General features: G+C 34.1%; 1 protein-coding gene across 2 annotated transcripts in view; it reads left to right on the forward strand.

Annotated features, from left to right (window-relative positions):
- The window catches only part of NCAM2 (neural cell adhesion molecule 2), a 545,993-nt gene that overhangs the window by 371,539 nt on the left and 154,880 nt on the right, over positions 1 to 19,574 (forward strand). For both annotated transcript variants that reach the window (XM_065913597.1, XM_065913598.1), the window contains exon 8: positions 1,768 to 1,913. In XM_065913597.1, coding sequence (XP_065769669.1) covers positions 1,768 to 1,913 — 146 coding nt within the window. The remainder of the gene's footprint in view (positions 1 to 1,767; positions 1,914 to 19,574) is intronic.

The following is a 19,574-nucleotide window of genomic DNA, read 5'->3' on the forward strand; positions in this document are numbered from 1 at the left end:
CTTTGAAGAGTAGAAGGGACCAGTGTTTGCATTTGGCAGATGCAGCAATACTGTACCAAAAAATGAATGGTGTACACCTGTGGACACACCCTTGGCCAGTTGGTCCTTGAGCAGCTGTAATAGAAATATTTCCTGTGCCAGGGAGATTTTCATAAAGCCTATATTCTAGTTAAGTAAGACAGACAGTAAAGAATATACCAAAGTACATTAAAATAAAAATATAATTAGAATAATAAGGTGTTCTAAGAAGAATGTGAAACTAGATTAGTCTAAAAAGGACTATTATTTTGGAGATCATGATGTTGGAAAGTTTTTCAGAAGGGTTATGTTTAGATGTGTTTACAAAAATATCTTTAATGATGAGAAATCGGCAAAGCTATGAACCAGGAGAAAATTGTTCACATAGAACAAAGACAAATATATTATTTCTAATAATTCTCAAAATTATTAGAAATTATAGAAAGCATATAAGTTATTCAAGTTTTATTTCCCACTTAAGAAAATGTTCTTTTTAAAATTTGCAATGCTAAACATGACTTAGTATAAACTAAATTAATAATTAGAAATGATAGACTTTGAGATAATTTCAAAGGATAATCTTAATCTATCTCAGTGAGCTCATATGAAATACTGTTTAATTAATTTTTTAAATTTAAGTGACACTGAGTAAGAACAAAGACAAAAGGTTTCTAAATTTTTTTTACCTTTTAAATATAAAATAATGAATGAAAAATAATATGCTACTTGACTGTTGTAATTATTTTGCATAGTAACAGTGAACAGATTCATATTGTGTTTGATACAAAATTGTGCATATATAGTGGAAATAAAGCTAAAACCGTTAAAGTCAATGGAATAAACATTGAATTAAAAAATTATATATGTCCTGTTTCTGATATCAAGAATTTAATTTTATAAGAAAAGAGCAACGTACATCTATTTCAAAATTGATTGCATTTAATGATTTTTTAAAAAAAAACTGTTGCTTGCTCTGAAGTAACAGGTGCTAACTTTTATCACTTTTATGTTCAAACAAATAAAAGCTTAAGAAATTCTGACAATACAGAGTTTAAAATGTTAAAGCTCTTTGGCATAAAATTTGTTAAGGGACATATTTTTAATATTAATATAATTTAAATTAGTAGACATGATGGTTTGGTTTTCTAGCTGTCATAATTATAAAGAAATAATTATCTATTATTTCTAATAATGTTAAGGCAATCTAAGGGCAAAATAAATCAACCGTAATAATAAATATAAATAGTATGCATATATATTTACTTGTTATGTATTTTAAGTATTGTACATAGTTACACTTACTATATATTCAGGGTACAGTCACTATTTCCCCCCCGTTTTGTGAAACTGTTTCTAAAGTTTAAGAGATAATCACTACAAAAGCAAATGTCATACACAGACACACACACATAGCACACTTGTGGTTTTAAGAGGACATTTTAAGTTTGTAGCTTTAAGAGGAAAAAAATTAAATAGCTTTAATTGACAAAATCTTGGAAAGAATTATATTTTTCTATGGGTTTCTAAACCACTTCAAATTATTTTTATAATCATAACCTATGAACATTATTTTTAAAGCTCTTTCTCCTATAATTTGCAACTCTCCTGGCACTCTTATAAAGCAAGCATGACACCATAACCACTGCAGCATTAATAATTTCATACTATGCTATTGTGTACTCAAATGCCCACTATGAATAATAATATTTTCTTTTAATACAGATCGAGTAATGTATATATTTTTTACAGTACAGCCTCACATAATACAGCTTAAAAATGAGACTACCTATGAGAATGGTCAAGTCACGCTCATATGTGAAGCGGAAGGGGAGCCTATTCCAGCAATCACCTGGAAAAGAGCAGTGGATGGCATCACTTTTTCTGAAGGTGATAAGGTAACAGCAATTTAATATACAGTGATTTTCAAAAGCATTGTATGTGCAGTGTTTTCTATATAATTAAATCTCACATTGGTCTCCAATTCATCAAGTAACTTGTTGAAATGCAAGAATGATTTATTTTTTGAAAAGACAACTATCACAGTCAACCTAAAAATAAATTCATAAGAGAAAAATGTCAAATTTTAATATTAAAGATGTTTCTCATTAAGACACAAAATTTTAAATTGTTAAATTTTCCTACATACAAACGTTTGGTATACACTGAATCCATAAAATACCTTACTGCAATTTCAATTCCTCTACCTTGTACTATGAAAATGAAAATAATTTACATTCACAAAATCCTGGCTGCATTTAACTCTTAACTCTTTCATATTTTCTTTATGCACTAGGACAGTAGATTTCTGCTTTTATATAATTTATGTTAATTAAATTGGCATTTTCACACATGTAAAAATAATGAGATTAAACTTACATATCTCTTTTCTTTCTCAGTGTTAAAAAGCAACCTCCTTTAAACCTCTTTCATTAATTTAAGTCAATTGCCATAGAAGAAAATGATTTCCAAAATATAAGTACCTTTGACTTAACAACATTAATAGTGGAAATTTGTGAAGTCAGTTTATCCAAAATATGCTTTCTATTCTTCCAGCTCATCTTGCAATTTTAACATGCTAACTCCATAAATTGACATAACAGTCTTCTCCCTGGCCATTTACTATTTATCTTTTGAAAGAATGTATTCCTGTACATCAGCTTTCTTTGTCTCATATTTTCCTCACGATGGCATGTTTTAGACAGTATATCTCTTTTGGCAATAGTTACACTATTTTGATATACATATTTTATATATGCAAGTTGAAAATCAAATTTCTAAAATGTGAATGAAATTTGCATTCTTCTGGCAACCCAGATAAATGGTATAGAATTTGCTTTAATATTTTCTTAACAAATAAACATAGGTATTACTATGGTATATTGCCAAATCTGAAAGGAGTTATATTTCCATAACATACTTTAAAACTCTCCAAAAATTAGATATATAAAACTGTGGATAGTTCTTATGTCAATTTAGTACATTTCCTTGGAGAAAATCGCCCAACAATGATTATCATGTTTGTAAGCTTTTATTAATCATACCTTCATATTCCTAACTCATACTTTCATTATTTTTTATAAATTTTCTGATAGGTCTCTTCTCAAACATAGCTTTCATTTTTCATTTAATTGATATTTTCTTATATACATACCAATAATGAGTGACTCATTATATTCACTTATTTTAGCCTTAAAACATTATCAAGTAACCAGAGACTTACTTCCAATCCTAGATGAGGAGAGATTCTCAGATTACTCTAAGAGATAAAGCCTGATCTGTAATCTGTCCCCTGCCATCTTCAGAGTTTGCCTGAATTCAGGTTCATTGAGTCAGACACATCCTCTGCTGCCTCCACTAGAAATTAAGCCCACTCTACACCGAATAAGAAGTAGTTGAAATGGTAAAGCCGTGAATTTTGTTTTAAAGCAGAATTTTTCAAACTTCAGTCATTTGACCATCAGTTTCATTTCTTTTCCATATTTACATGCTGCCTGGACTGTCATACACTTAATTTTTTTCTTTAAATTAAATTAGGTTTTTATTTTAATTATAAGCAAAAAGATGTCACATTTTAAAATTCACATCAAAGTAAATATGAAACTATAAAGTAAAATTTGTTTCAAAATAAGCCCTAAACTTAGCATGTGCACCTTCACTGTTACACATACCATAGTTTTAAAACACTTCTTTTATTTCAAACTTGCATCAAATTAACATGATACAAAGTTTGGCTATAAAATTTTGAGAACAAACCCTATTTGCCTTTCTTCTATTTGTGAGGTCAAGCACTTCCCTTCAATAAGTAAATATGCTACATTGTTAATTAATGGGTAGAAAGTTCACAAATCTAGTAGCAAAAACTCATTTAATTTGATTCCCTTATAGCTCAGTAGGTAAAAACTCCATCTGTAATGAGGAGATCCCAGTTCGATTCCTGTGTTGGGAAGATCCGCTAGAGAAGGGATAGGCTACCCACTCCAGTATTCTTGGGCTTCCCTTGTGGCTCAGCTGGTAAAGAATCTGCCTGCAATGCGGGAGACCCAGGTTTAATCCCTGCCTTGGGGAGATATTTCTATTTGTGAGGTCAAGCACTTCCCTCCAGTAAATACATATACTACATTATTAATTAATGGATAGAAAGTTCACAAATCTTAGTAGCAAAAACTCATTTAATTTCAGTCCTTAACACCAAATGATCCTTCAAAATGATGCCAATAAACTGAATAAATAAAGTATAGTGGAATTTCCCTGACTGGTAGTTAAGACTCTGGGCTTCCGATGCAGGGTGTGTGGGTTTGATCCCTGGTCAGGACCTAAGATCTCACATGCCTGCATGTGCCCAGAATAAATTTAAATTTGTTTTAAATTAGGGAAAAAAATAGTGATTTAGCTTCAAAAATAACTTATTTTTATTTTGCTGAAGTAAAATATGAAATGCTGGTCATAGTCTGAGTTTAGATCAGCTCAAACTTTGTGATTAAAATAATAGGATTATCTGTTCTTTTGCATTTATTTGAAAAATGTTTTTTTTTTTTTTCTGTGTCAAAGAAAACAACCATACTTACTGATTCACTGTTAACTTTAGTTCTTTAAGTCCAGATTGCTTTCTATTGCTTCACATAAATAGATGTATTTACACTGACATTTAAAATTAAAAAGAAACAATACAAAGTATAAAAAGTATACTTTAACAGTTATCTTTATCCTTATATGCAGAAGTCATAGTTGTACCAAAGTGTTTCTGTTTTGATTGTAGAAAAGTGACAAGCATTGTTCTCCATGAATTGAGGTACTGTGATCTGTACCATGCTTCAAATGTTCTTACAGAATAAAATACCAAGACAAAAGGGATTTCTAGAAACCATAAAGAGAGACAATTCTTTGATACAACCACTTGAATAATATGTTTTAAAATTTATATCAAATTAAATTCTTAGCATAAAGGTATTGATAATTTTACTATTGTCTTCATTATTATATTGTTTTATGCTCTAGGATATTATTTTCTGAGCAGGTACAGCTTTGGACCTAAAGGAAACTTCTAGAGTGGTTTTAAATGATTCATTTATGTAAACCACTTTTAATGGAGGGCAAAGGATAATGGAGTGAATTTTTCACATTATATGAAAATCTCTACTAAAAATTCTTAATTTTATATATATATAAAATATGAAGGTTGCATTAGCCTTTTTGCATTTCCTCCTTTTTTCATTCTAAAGCAAATATGAGTTCTTGAAAATTGCATTTAGTAAAATGTAAACAGTAAAATAATCTTTAAAGTAACAGAAATTTCCATTGCTAATGTTCCTGTACCATTTGCCCAAATTCATTTGACAACCGTCAACATCTTTTATTGAGGGCTTTTATGTTTCCATGTGCTGTCCTATGCACAAAGAATACAGCAGTGTAAAAAAAAATGTTTTCTGCTTCATAGTGCACTGTTCAGGAGAGGAATCAAGGCATATTTAAAATTAGCAGTGTTTCACTTATGAATATGCAATTTTGAAATGTGAAATTTCATATCAAAATAGAAATTTTAAATATATAAGTGGACTTCTACAGCCTCCAGATATAGCTTTGGCATATTTTTCTGTGCTATCACAGACTTAGTTCAGCTTGTTCTTCTGACAGGCCTCTGCACTGGTGCTTTTTGGAAAGTATATCATCTTCAGAACACCTCTTTAGATTTGTTTAGGCTGACGAAAACTGCTTCAGTTCAGTTCACTTTAGTTGCTCAGTCGTGTCCAACTCTTTGCTACCCCATGAATCGCAGCATGCCAGGCCTCCCTGTCCATAAAAAACTCCCGGAGTTTACTCAGACTCATGCCCCCAATCCCTCCCAGCATTAGGGTCTCTTCCAATGAGTCAACTCTTTGCGTGAGGTGGCCAAAGTATTGGAGTTTCAGCTTCAGCATCAGTCCTTCCAATGAACACGCAGGACTGATCTCCTTTAGGATGGACTGGTTGGATCTCCTTGCAGTCCAAGGGACTCTCAAGAGTCTTCTCCAACACCACAGTTCAAAAGCATCAATTTTTTGGCGCTCAGCTTTCTTTATAGTCCAACTCTCACATCCATACATGACCACTGGAAATTGGTCATGTATGGATGTGAGAGTTGGATTTACACCATTAACTTTTTTAACTTTCTTTTTAAATCAGTCTAAGCAGTTTTCCTTTCGAACTGTTAAAACTGCTTAGACTGATTTAAAAAGAAAGTTAACAGCATTGAAACATGTATATTATCAAGGGTGAAACAGACCACCAGCCCAGGTGGGATGCATGAGACAAGTGCTCGGGCCTGGTGCACTGGGAAGACCCAGAGGGATCGGGTGGAGAGGGAGGTGGGAGGGGTGATCGGGATGGGGAACACATGTAAATCCATGGCTGATTCATGTCAAGGTATGAAAGACCCACTGCGGTATTGTAAAGTGATTAGCCTCCAACTAACAAAAATAAATGAAAACAAATAAAAAGAAAGTTAAAAAAAGTTAATGGTGTAATTTGCAACACCTTTATATTATAGAAAACAACTTAAGATTTTCAACTTCTTTTATCTCTTTTAATAGAATTTACAAAATGAGACTGCCAAAGCCACCATTACTGATTTAAGAAAGACAGCAGTGTTTCAAATATCTGCACTTTATTATAAAACTTGCAGTGAAATGAAAAACTGAAATATGGTGACATACTTATAACATCATCTTTAATAATAAAAGACAGTTTATAATTATTTTTAATGTACCTTTATAAGTAGTTATACTTTGCAAAATTTTTACACCTGTATTTTTATAAGGAACTTTATTAATACTTCTTTACCAAATCCTGAAGATGCATTCTAGGGTGTAATTAGAGGCAATTCTTAGCGCCTGATATTAAGATTGATAAAAGCAACAATAACAACAGCTAAGGACAAATAAAACCAGCAAAAATGTTTTACTAAATAATTGAAAAAGCAATCATGATATGGCTGTTCAAATATTTTAAAGACAACCATATCCGTTGAACTAGACATATTACTTAGTGTAGCTGACTGTATCACAAAAGAGTGAAGGGAATTTACGAAATTGCAGAGATGATCCAAGAATCAGGGATTGTAGATAATTAAATGTGTTAAATTCCAAGTGATAGAATTCCATTTCCATAAATTTATGTATAACAGTTTGTATGATAATCAATGCCTAAAAGAAAATTCTTCAATTTGACATTGCATTATATAAGAAAATCTTAAATAATATTTGTTATCCCAATACTCTACATTGTTGTGATATTAAAATTTGAGTTAATAATCAGGGGAAGGGAGTGAGAGGTACCAAACCAAGGTTGTACATCATAATCACATACAGAGATGCACACATGTGTGCCTGTCTGAGCCTTTCTCCCTGGAAAATGTCTAAGTCTCTCTTCCAGAGTTTCAAATGTACCATGTAGTTCAGTCATGTCTGACTCTTTGTGGCCCCATGGACTGCAGCGTGCCAGGCCTCCCTATACTTTACCATCACCCGAAGCTTGCTCATGTCCATTGAGTCAGTGGTGCCATCCAACCATATCATTCTCTGTTATCCCCTTATATTCCTGCCTTGACTCTTGCCAAGCATTCAGGTCTTTTCCAATGAGTCAGCTCTTCACATCAGGTGGCCAAAGTGTTGGAGCTTCAGCTTCAACATCAGTCCTTCCAATGAATATTCAGGAATGATTTCCTTTATGGTTGACTGGTTTGATTCCTTTGCAATCCAAGGGACTCTCAAGAGTCTTCTGCAACCCCACAGTTCAAAAGCATCAATTCTTTGATGCTCAACCTTCTTCATAGTCCAGCTTTCACATCCACATGTGACTACTGGAAAAATTATAGCTTTGGCTATATGGAATTTGTTGGCAAAGTGATGTTTTGGTTTATAATATGCTGTCTAGGTTTGTCATGACTTTTCTTCCAAGGAGCAAGTGTCTTTTAGTTTCATGCTGCAGTCACCATCTGCAATGATTTTGGAGCCCAAGAAAATAAAATCTGTCACTGTTTCCATTGTTTCTCATCTCTTTCCCGTGAAGTGATGGAATCAGATGCCATTTTTGTTTCTGAATGTTGAATTTTAAGCCAGCTTTTTCCACTCTCGTCTTTCACCTTCATCAAGAGGCTTTTTAGTCCCTCTTCACTTTCTTCCATAAGGGTGATGTCATCTGCATCTGAGGTTATTGATATTTCTCCCGGCAATCTTGATTCCAGCTTGTGTTTCATCCAACCTGACATTTCTTGTGATGTATTCTGCATATAAGCGTGGTGAAAATGTACAGCCTTGTCATCATACTCCTTTCCCAGTTTTGAACCAGACTGTTGTTCCATGTCAGGTTTTAACTGTTGCTTCCTTACCTGCATACAGGTTTCTCAGGAGGCAGGTAAGATGGACTGGTATTCCCATCTCTTTAAGGATCTTTCATAATTTGTTGTGATCCACACTGTCAAAGGCTTTAGTGTAGCCAATGAAGCAGAAATAGATGTTTTTCTGGAATTCTCTTGTTTTTTTTCATGTTCCAATGGATATTGGCAATTTGATATCTGGTTCCTCTGCCTTTTCTAAAACCAGCTGGAATATCTGGAAGTTCTCAGTTCACATACTGCTGAAGCCTTGCTTGGAGAACTTTGAGCATTAATTTGCTAGTGCGTGAGATGAGTGCATTTCTGCAGTAGTTTGAATATTCTTTGGCATTGCCTTTCTTTGGACTTCGCTGGTGGCTTAGATGGTAAAAGTGTCTGCCTACAATGTGGGAGACCTGGGTTTGATCCCTGGGTTGGGAAGATCCTCTGGAGAAGGAAATGGCAACCCACTCCAGTTCTCTTGCCTGGAAAATACAACTGGTGGTAGAGCTTGGTACACTAAAGTCCATGGGGTAGCAAAGAGTTGAACATAACTGAATGACTTCACTTTCACTTACTTGAGATTGGAAAGAAAACTGACCTTTTCCAGTCCTGTGGCCACTGTTTAGGTTTCCAAATTTGCTGGCATATTGTGTGCAGCAATTTCACAGCATCATCTTTTAGGATATGAAATAGCTCAACTGGAATTCCATCACCTCCACTAGCTATGTTCATAGTGATGCTTCCTCACTTGACTTCACACTCCAGGATGTCTGGCTCTAGGTGAGTGATTATACCATGGTGGTTATCTAGGTCATGAAGATCTTTTTTGTACAGTTCTTCTGTGTTTTCTTGCCACCTCTTCTTAATATCTTCTGCTTCTGTTAGGTCCATACCATTTCTGTCCTTCATTGTATCTGTATCTGCATGAAATGTTTCCTTGGTATCTCTAATTTTTTAAAAGATATCTCTAGTCTTTGCCATTCTATTGTTTCCCTCTATTTCTTTGCATTGATCACTGAGGACAGCTTTCTTATCTCTCCTTGCTAGTCTTTGGAACTCTGCATTCAGATGGGAATATCTTTCCTTTTCTCCTTGGCCTTTCACTTCTCTTCTCAGCTGTTTGTAAGGCCTCCTCAGACAATCACTTTGCCTTTTTCCATTTCTTTTTCTTGGGGATTGTTTTGATCACTGCCTCCTTGCAATGCCATGAACCTCCTTCCATAGTTCTTAAAACACTCTGTTTATCAGATCTTCTCCCTTGAATCTATTTGTCACTTCCTGTGTATAATCATAAGGGATTTGACTTAGGTCATATGTGAATGACCAAGTGATTTTTCCTACATTCTTCAATTTAAGTCTGAATTTTGCAATAAAGAGTTCATGATCTGAACCACAGTCAGCTCCCAGTCTTGTTTTTGCTGACTGTATAAAGCTTATCCATCTTCATCTGCAAAGAATATATTCAATCTGAATTCACTATTAACCATCTGCTGATGTCCATGTGTAGAGTCGTTTCTTGTGTTGTGGGAAGAGGGTGTTTGCTATGACTAGGAACAGCACCAGTTTCTAAGTGTTCTTACAGTATCTCTGACAGTGATTAGGGAGCTTTATTTTGAAACTCCTCAAAATTGCTTTTGTGTGGGCACCCTGTAGAGAACCTCTACCTTTAAACTTATATATTTCTTTCATCACAGCACCCCCCACACACACACATGAAAAGATACACCAACACTGAATTTAATGTGATCTAGATATCCAATGCAGCTATACATAGAATAAGATATATACAAATAATTTGTTTGTATAGCTCATGAATTTCAAATATGTTTAAATTGTATCCCCATTTCAAAAAACATGATTTATTTAATTGAAATTATGGTAGTTGCAGCAGTGATTCTTTATTTCAGTTTCTGGATTTGCCATTTACCTCCTCTGTGACTTTAGGTAAGTTGATTTATTTTTCAGTTCCATGATTGATAAAATAAATCTCCTTCAAACTCCAGCATTTCACTCTTCTGTACTCTTTCACTTGAGTCAGTAAATAACCATATATTTTAAGATACACTTTTTATTTCCATGCTAATCCCTTTTAAAATTCAGATATTTACTAATTTTTCAGTTTATGATTTTATAATAACTTAAGATATGAGGCAACGTATTTGCAGTTCCCTTCCATGTAGCTTATCTGTACAACTCAATTATAAGAAAAGCTGATTCCTTCGGTAATGTCTTTACATTGGGAAAAGAAAAGTTTCTGATTGTAGAGAAGAATGCTAAAGAGCATGCTTCTGGCACCTGTAGATTTTAATGCCAGTGTTTTTTTTTTGTCTTTCCGCAGATAATGGGCTTTTCTGAAGGATTTTGTATTTGAGTGACATTTTTAAAATCATCCTAATGCATTTTTTCATTGTAGTGCGCTGAGAGCAGTGTTGTAGATCCCTGCTGGGCAGTAGGCAAATGGATACTTCTCTTCCTCATCTGATGTAGATGGTAGAATATAATTAGGCATGTTGGAAATCTTCCTGGGATGCTTCTGAGCTTGTTGAAAAGTGGGTTTTCAATCATTTACAACTTTCTGAAATTTCTTTTCCAGTTCACAGCTCAAATAAAAAGTTTCTAAGATGACTAGTCATAAGTCCAACATGTAATTAAAAAAATTTTTTTTGAGGAAATTCTAGGAAACAATTAAAAATTTAAAAATATCATTTTTTCTTTTTAAAGTATTTATTAGTGAATGGTTATTTTAAAATATACAGAAGTATTTCTAGCGGAAAGAAACTATTATCTTTTTCATAGGATAATATATTAGTTGACAATTTTACCATGATTATCCTGGGAAAAACATTATTTACATACTGAAAGTTAGTTTTCTTTGTTTTTATAGCAGAAAATATCACCTTTTCCTGCAAATGCCATATTCTGCTTTAGACTTCATATGTTATTTACTTTATCTTTTGAAGGAATCTACTACCTTTGAGGAAAATATAAAATAATGTAGTAACAAAGAAATATGTAGATTTCAGTGAAAATCCATAGACTTAACAGAAATACCAAATTTCCTAGTAAATGTAACTTTGATTTATTTATACAATATTTTAGTGGAAGACAGTAAGTTCAAGAACAAAATGAAATAAATTTTAATGAATTGCTGTACATGTAGACAGTTAGACATAGATATCTGAAAATATTTCAGTAAACATTCCAGTAAGGAACTTGCAAAAATACATTTGATAAATTATATTGTCAATTTTAAGCATGAAACAAAAACAAATGTATAAAAGAATGTTAGTTGCATGATAATTAATTTGTAAAATTGAATACATATTAATGAAAAGTACTTTAGCATGGTTACTATAATCCCATCACTACTTTTACTCATGGATTAACAGATAATAAATTTAAAAAATGTATATTAAACAAAGATCTTCAGTAATAACTATGCACAGTCATATATCAAGTAGTTGTGTTTACTGAGGGAAAAATCCCTCTTAGGAGACTCTTCCTTGGCTATTATGTATTGTCATGATCTGTATCTTAAAGCATCATCATTGCTATTGTTTTGTAATCCACAGAAGTTCTTATTCAACATTCCAAGTTCTTCATTCTTGGATGCCTGATTTTTTTTAAGTCATATTTGATAGTGTTTTTACTTACATGAAAATCATATTTATAGTCTACCAAATACATAGAAATGATGTAATTTTAATATCTGTCGATTCTATCATCTTTTCCCTGACTCAAATCACCCACTCTATTAGCTTCTTTTATTTCCCAGCTTAAGTTTCATTGTCTGTTATAATCATTGTCATATATACACTCCTTAGTCTTTTTTTTTTTTTTTTGCTTTGAAAACTATTTCCAGAAAAATGCCAGTTATCCTTTAAAAAACCTCATTGCCTATACCACACATGTTGGAGGACAGCAAAACTTAGCTGGAATCATTCTGAATGATCTCCCTTTAAAACTGTGACCCATAGCTTAATGCATGCTCTCTCTGTTTTGCAGTACTCAGCCCATATACCTCATATATCTCCTCCATGCTCAAGTTCACAAACCTCCTCTGTCCTAAGAAAGCTCAGCTGTTGAACTGGTTCCTCATTTACTAATAAAAACAATCAAAAGGACACTGTAACCACTTCCTATTGTTGCATCTACATCATGCGTAGGTGAACCTTATGTTACTATGAATGTAATATTCAAGTTTTCAATGTAGATACTAGTTCCAGCCTTTCTAACATATCATAGACATTAGCATAATCATTTATCTTTTCCCAACTTTTCTTTTTTTTTTTTACTCACCACCTTATTTTTCCCATCAGAATTCAAAACTATTTCATTGTTGCTTTAATATATTATTCCCTGGTGGTTCAGATGGTAAAGAATCCGCCCACAAAGTGGGAGACCAAATTTGATCCCTTGGTTGGGAAGATCCCTTGGAGAAGGGAATGACTATCCACTCCAGTATTCTTTGCTGGAGAATTCCATGGACAGGGGAGCCCAGCTGGTTAGAGTCCATGCGTTCTGAAAGAATTGGACATGACTGAGCAACTAGCACATATATATTATAGCATATAGTATGTAGATAACATGATATAATTTACACATAGGATATATTTATGATATATATTATACATGAAATGGACATAAATGTTCTTGCATATCTTTTTTCCTGTATTTCCAGTTTTATTTTTCTTCCAGTTTTATTGAGGCATAATTGGGATAAAGCACTATATAAACTTTAAGACATACAGCATACTTATTTGACTTGTGTATATCATGAAGTGATTATCACAGTAAGTTTAGGGAACATTCAGTATCTCAGAAATAAATAAAATTAAAGAAATAGAAAAAATGTTTCCTTATGGTGAGAACTAATAGGAACGGCTCTCTTAGTGTTGATATATAAATTTGTTTGTTGTTCAGTTGTTGTGTCCAGCTATTTGTGACCCCATAAACTATAGCCTGCCAGATTCCTCTGTTCTCCACTGTCTCCTGGAGTTTGCTCAAATTTTGTCCATTGAGTCAGCGATGCGCTCTCTCTCTCTTTATATACATATATATATGTATATATATATGTAAAACTATATTCATTTAAATATAAATTTATATATGTATAAAGATATATGCTGTCTATAGCACATATAGCTTACAGTAGTGTTAATTATATTTATCATATTTTATCTTACATTCTTAACACTTAATATACAAACTTAATACACAAAGTTTGTGCCTTTTGACTGCCTTAATCCACCCCTGCCTCTGGTCACCACCAATCTAAATATGAACTCTTTTTCTATGAATTTGCTTATTTTTAGAATATATTAATAATTGACCTTTCATACTATGTGAGGTCCTGTTATACAATATTGTGACTCAGCAGTTCTATTATCTCACAATAATCTGTCCCCATACTAAGGTATTACATAGTCATATAGCCACACTTGCATCCAACATCACCCTATCTATAGTGGGCCAACATCAACTTCAGAGCACCTTGTCCATTGAGTCGGTGATGCTATCCAACTACCTCATTTTCTACCACCTCCTTCTCCTGCCCTCAATCTTTCCCAGCATCAGGCTCTTTTTCAGTAAGTCAACTCTTCTCTGCAGGTGGCCAAATTATTGGAGATTCAGCTTCAGCATTAGTACTTCCAATGAATGTTCAAGGTGACTTTCCTTTGATTGACTGATTTGATCTCCTTGAAGTCCAAGGGACTCTAAAGAGTCTTCTCCAGCACCACAATTAGAAAGCTTCAATTCTTCAGTACTCGGCCTTCCATATGGTCCAACTTTCACATTTGTACATTACTGCTGGAAAAAACATGTTGTTCAGTCATGAATTCATGTCCGACTCTTTGCGATCCCATGGACTGCAGCACACCAGGTTTCCCTGTCCTTCACCATCTCCCAGAGTTTGCTCAAATTCATGTCCACTGAGTTGGTGATGCTACCCAACCATATCATTCTCTGCTGTCCTCTTCTCCTTTTGCTTCATTTTTTCCCAGCATCAAAGTCTTTTCCAGTGAGTCGGTTCTTAGTGTCAGGTGGCCAGAAGATTGGAGTTTCAGATTTAGCAGCAGTCCTCCAATGAATATTCAGGGTTCATTTCCTTTAGGATTGACTTATTTGATCTCCTCACAATCCAAGGAACTCTCAAGAGTCTTCTCCAGCTTCATAATTTGAAAGCATCTGTTCTTCAGTCTCAGCCTTCTTTATGATCCACCTCTCACCTTTGTACATTACTACTGGAAAAACCCTAGCTTTGACTATACAAACTTGTTGGCAAAGTAGTATCTCTATTTTGTAATAAGCCACCTATGTTATGGCTTTTCTTCCAATGAGCCAATGCCTTTTAATTTCATGGCTGCAGTCAGTGTCCACAGTGATTTTTGAGCCCAAGAAATTAAAATCTGTCACTGTTTCCATTATTACCCACCTGTTTACCATGAAGTAATGGGACTGGACACCATGATCTTAGTTTTCTGAATGTTGAGTTTTAAGCTAGCCTTTTCACTCTTCTCTTTCACCCTCATCAAGAGGCTTATTTCCTCCTCACTTTCTGCCTTTAGAGTGGTATCATCTGCATATCTGAGGATGTTGATATTTCTCCTAGCAGTCTTGATTCCAGCTTGTGATTCATCCTGCCTGACATTTTTCATGACGTACTCTGCATAAAAATTAAATAAGCAGGGTTACAATATATAGCCTTGACATACTCTGATACAGATGGCAAGTAGGCATATGAAAAGATGCTCAACATCACCAATCATCCCAGAAATCCAAATCAAAACCACAATGACATATAACCTTATAGCTTTTGGAATGGCTATTATCAAAAAGGCAACAAATGTCAAGTGTTGGTGAAGATGTATAGAAAGGGGAGCCCTTGTGCACTGTTGGTGGGAATGTAAATTGGTGCATCCACTATGGAAATCTGTGTAGAATCCTCATAAAACTAAAAGTGTAACTACTATATGATATATGACATAGCAATTCCACTACTGAGTATTCATTCACAGAAAATGTAATAGTAGTCGTTTAGTTGCTAATCATGACTGACTCTTGGATGTTGAGAAAATGTAAATAGCAATTCAAAAAGATATATACATCCCTAGCTTAATTGCACCTTTATTTATAAGAGTCAAGGTACAGAAGCACCCTAAGTGTCCATCAGTGTATACATGGATAAAGAAGATGTGAAATATAAATATTTTTCAGTCATAAAAAAAGAATGAACTCTCACCAACATGTATGGTCCTAGAGGGCATTATGCTAGCAGAAATAATTCAGACATAGAAAGACAAAACTACTATTTCACTTATATGTGGAATCTAAAAAACAATACAAATGAGCAAACATAACAAAGCAGAGACAGACTTAAAGATATAGAGAATGAACAGGTGATTTGGTGGGTGTGGAATAAATAAATGAGGGGCCTTAAGAGCTACAAGCTTCCAGTTCCAAAATAAATGAGTTATGCGTGTGAAATGCACAGTGTGGGTAACCATAGATATAGCCTTCATATGAAAGTGAAAGTGATAGTTGCTCAGTTGTGTCAGACTCTTTGTGACCGCATTGATTGTAGCCTGCCAGGCTCGTCTGTTCATGGGATTTCCCAGTCAAGAATACTGGAGAGGGTTGCCAGTTCCTTCTCCAGGCTATCTTCCAGACCCAGAGATCGAACCCAGGTCTCCCACATTGCAGGCAGATGCTTTCCCATCTGAACTACCAGGGAAGCCCACCCTTCATGTATGAGTATATATTTTAAGTCTGTGTTTATATGTAAACAGATAGATATTGGATTGGCCAGAAAGTTGTTTTAAATTTTTCTGTAAGATGTTATGAAAAACCTGAAAAAACTTTTTAGCCAACCCAGTAACTACCATATTTGACTTCCAGATCTCATCTGAGCTGAGCCTCTATTCATTGAAAATCTCTTGAAAATGTTGTTTAATCCTGTTCTCTCTAAATTCTTCCTAGAATTACCTCTTGAATATATTCCAGTCTGGCTTTGATCACATGACTCCACAAAAGCTCTTTGGAAAGCTTGTTACTAATAACATTCACTTTTCTAAATTTTATCACAAATTAAGAAACCTAATTTTACTTTTTTACCTAAGAGAAGCATTGATCCAATTAAATAATCCTTTCTTCTTGTTGCATGGACTTTGACTTATGGTATGCATGTGTGCATGCTAAATTGCTTCAGTTGTATCCAACTCTTTGCAGCCCTGTGGACTGTATCCTGCCAGGCTCCTCTGTCCATGAGATTCTCCAGGCAAAAATACTGGAGTGGGTTGCCATGCCCTCCTCCAGGGGATCTTCCAGATCCAGGGATCAAACCTGTGTCTCATGTCTCCTGCCTTGAGTTGAGGGTTCTTTACCACTATCGTCACCTGGGAAGCTCTGGCTTCTGGTATACCTTCCTGATTTTTCTCTCATCAGTCTTGGTCTTCTAATTGACCTCTAAATTATCTAGGGCTCTAAATTGAGGTTTGTTATTAGATTCCTTTCTCTAGCTATGTTTATTCCCTTGACTTATTCATTTTGTCTCATGCCTTTAATTACCAACTAGATTCAAAAAAATCCAAAATTTTGACATGAGCTTTTCAACTAAACCCTAGTTGTCTGTATCCAGTCATCTACCAGATAGCTACATTTGGATATTAAATAAGTACCTTGATGTAAAATGCCCAATCCAGCTCTGTACATTTTCTCTACTTCCACATCTTCCTCAGTCATCCCAATCTCATTAAATGGTGATTCCTTCCCTCTAGTAATATAGTATACAATTTTTGGTAAAATCTTTTGACTTTTTTTTTCTTCTTCTTTACCTGTTATCTTTTGACTTTTATTTATTATTATACACACATTCAAATTTTATAAATCTTCTTATTCTTATTTTAAATATATTAAAATCGGGATCATTTCTCAAAACCCAACTGTTACTGCCCTGGTCCAAGCCAGTATAATTATTTGCCTGCATGCATGCTAAATCACTTCAGATGTCTCTGTGACCCTGTGGACCATGGCCCACCATATTCCTCTGTTCATGAGATTCTCCAGGCAAGAATACTGGAGTGGGTTGTCATGCACTCCTCCAAAGTATTTGCCTAGATTATTGCAAAAAACTGTTTAAATGTTTTAATGCATGCACCCTTGCTGCTTGTTATTCTTATTAAAATGGTGAAATTGGTCCATTGGAAATAAGCTGGATAATGTCACTCTGTTGTTCTGTTGTTCAGAAGCCTCCAATAGCTTCTACTATAATTTGGAAATCCCTTTATTACCAGCACTGCTTTATATGATACATGTGTGTGTGTTAGTTGCTCATTCATGTCCAACTCTTTGTGATCACTTAGACTGCAGCCCATCAGGCTCCTCTGACAATGAAATTCTTCACTCAAGAATACTATAGTGGGTTCCAATTCCCTTCTCCAGGGTGTATTTCCGATCCAGGGGTCGAACCTGGGTCTCCCACATTGTAGGCTGATTTTTTTTTTTTTTTTTTACCTTCTGAGTCACCTGGGAAGCCCCCAACATGATAGGTCACTTCAAATCTCCATTACCTACATTTTCCCCTCAAGTCCTACTATGAAGATCAATTAATTTATTCCAAGTAATATTTCACATTTCCTCCATCAATTCTTGGGTGCTGGAAGATTTTCAATAGTGTATGTACTTTATCCATCTACAACTTCGAATGTACATTGTGAGTTGTAAGTGTAGTGAAAGCTATCACAAGTCTTTGTTGTACTAATTGCAGTATGCAGTATGTATGAATTTGCTAAGAGAGTCCTTAACTGCCCAACTGAAGTCTATATAATAAGCCTATTGGTTTTTAACTCTGGGTTTGTCTAGATTAACTGCTGAGTTCTTCAGGTAAACTAAGTATAAATTGTAGAACACTATTCTTTTAATTACAAAATCTGAAACTGGATAAGAAGTTAAACTATGTACAGAATAGTAGACCTGACTTACTGTATGGATAGTTGCATTCAATTCTGAAGTTCACTGCATCTAGCCAAGTCATAGGAGCTGTGGCTCTATTGGGACAAAAATTTAAAGGGAAAAACAAAATGCTAAAGTAATAATAGCATACAAAGTGATAAATATTTAAATAAATTGATATAAGATTCTGATTACTTCGTGCACCATTTGCTTATTTAAACTAAAATATCCTCTGAGGCCAAGTGATAGAAAAGGTGATAATTAAGGAATTTCCATAGACAAATTTTATAGAGGAAGGAGTTTAGCAAGCAATAGAATGGCACACTTTTCCTGTGTATACCATAAAGAGTTGGATCTCCTCTTTCTGTATCAGAAAAAACATGCCTAACTGGCTGTTTTGATCAGCACCTTGAGATACCACATTGCATTATACTATTCCAATGCCTTCTCATAATATTTACAACAATCTGCTCTGTAATATAATTATTTACTAAACATTCTATATCTGCGTATCCCAGCACACAGTTGGAAACTTCTTGAGGGGTGTTTCTTTTTTCTTTCCTGTAGCAAAGGTAACATATTTTCCCAGACCATCTCTGCTTCTGACTCTGTTTCCACCATGCTCCCCTTTAATGATAACACCTGTAAATTTTTATCATCTAATGGTTGATATATATCAATGTAAATATTGATCATCACAGACCTGTGTGAGCCATAATTTTCTTTTATAATAAAAGAATATAATATAGAAATATAGGCTTTTACCTTCTCTTTTAATGTTTCTGACAAAGTCCACACTGTGTCTTTTTCTTTCTATGGTTTAGGGTTGTAGCGTTAATTCATTCATTCCATACTTTGAAACTGTCTTAATACATCTTTTTGCCCTTGGTAAAGAAATAAATTTTGTTACTATTTGCAACTCCTTTTCTACTATGTATTATTTTATTATCTTGATAACTTAGATCCTTTCTAGAGAGTACCTTCTCTTTTAATTGAAGACTTCTAGCAATTATAAAAAGTTGAGTTTGTATATGCAGAATTGTTTTAATTTGTCTTTTCTTTATGCAGAGATACTTTACCACAAAACAAACAAATTAAATCCAAAACTAAACAAAATCAGCTCAAGGGAGTTTGTATGTTATATAAAATTTTAATTTTTAGTCATCTTTAAGAGGTAGCTTGTTTCTATGTCTATTTACTGAAAGGATTTGATGAAACTGGTTTTGATATTTTTATTTATACTTATTAGTTTTTA

The sequence above is a fragment of the Muntiacus reevesi genome, chromosome 21 (assembly GCF_963930625.1).
Source record: "Muntiacus reevesi chromosome 21, mMunRee1.1, whole genome shotgun sequence".
Lineage (NCBI taxonomy): Eukaryota > Metazoa > Chordata > Mammalia > Artiodactyla > Cervidae > Muntiacus > Muntiacus reevesi.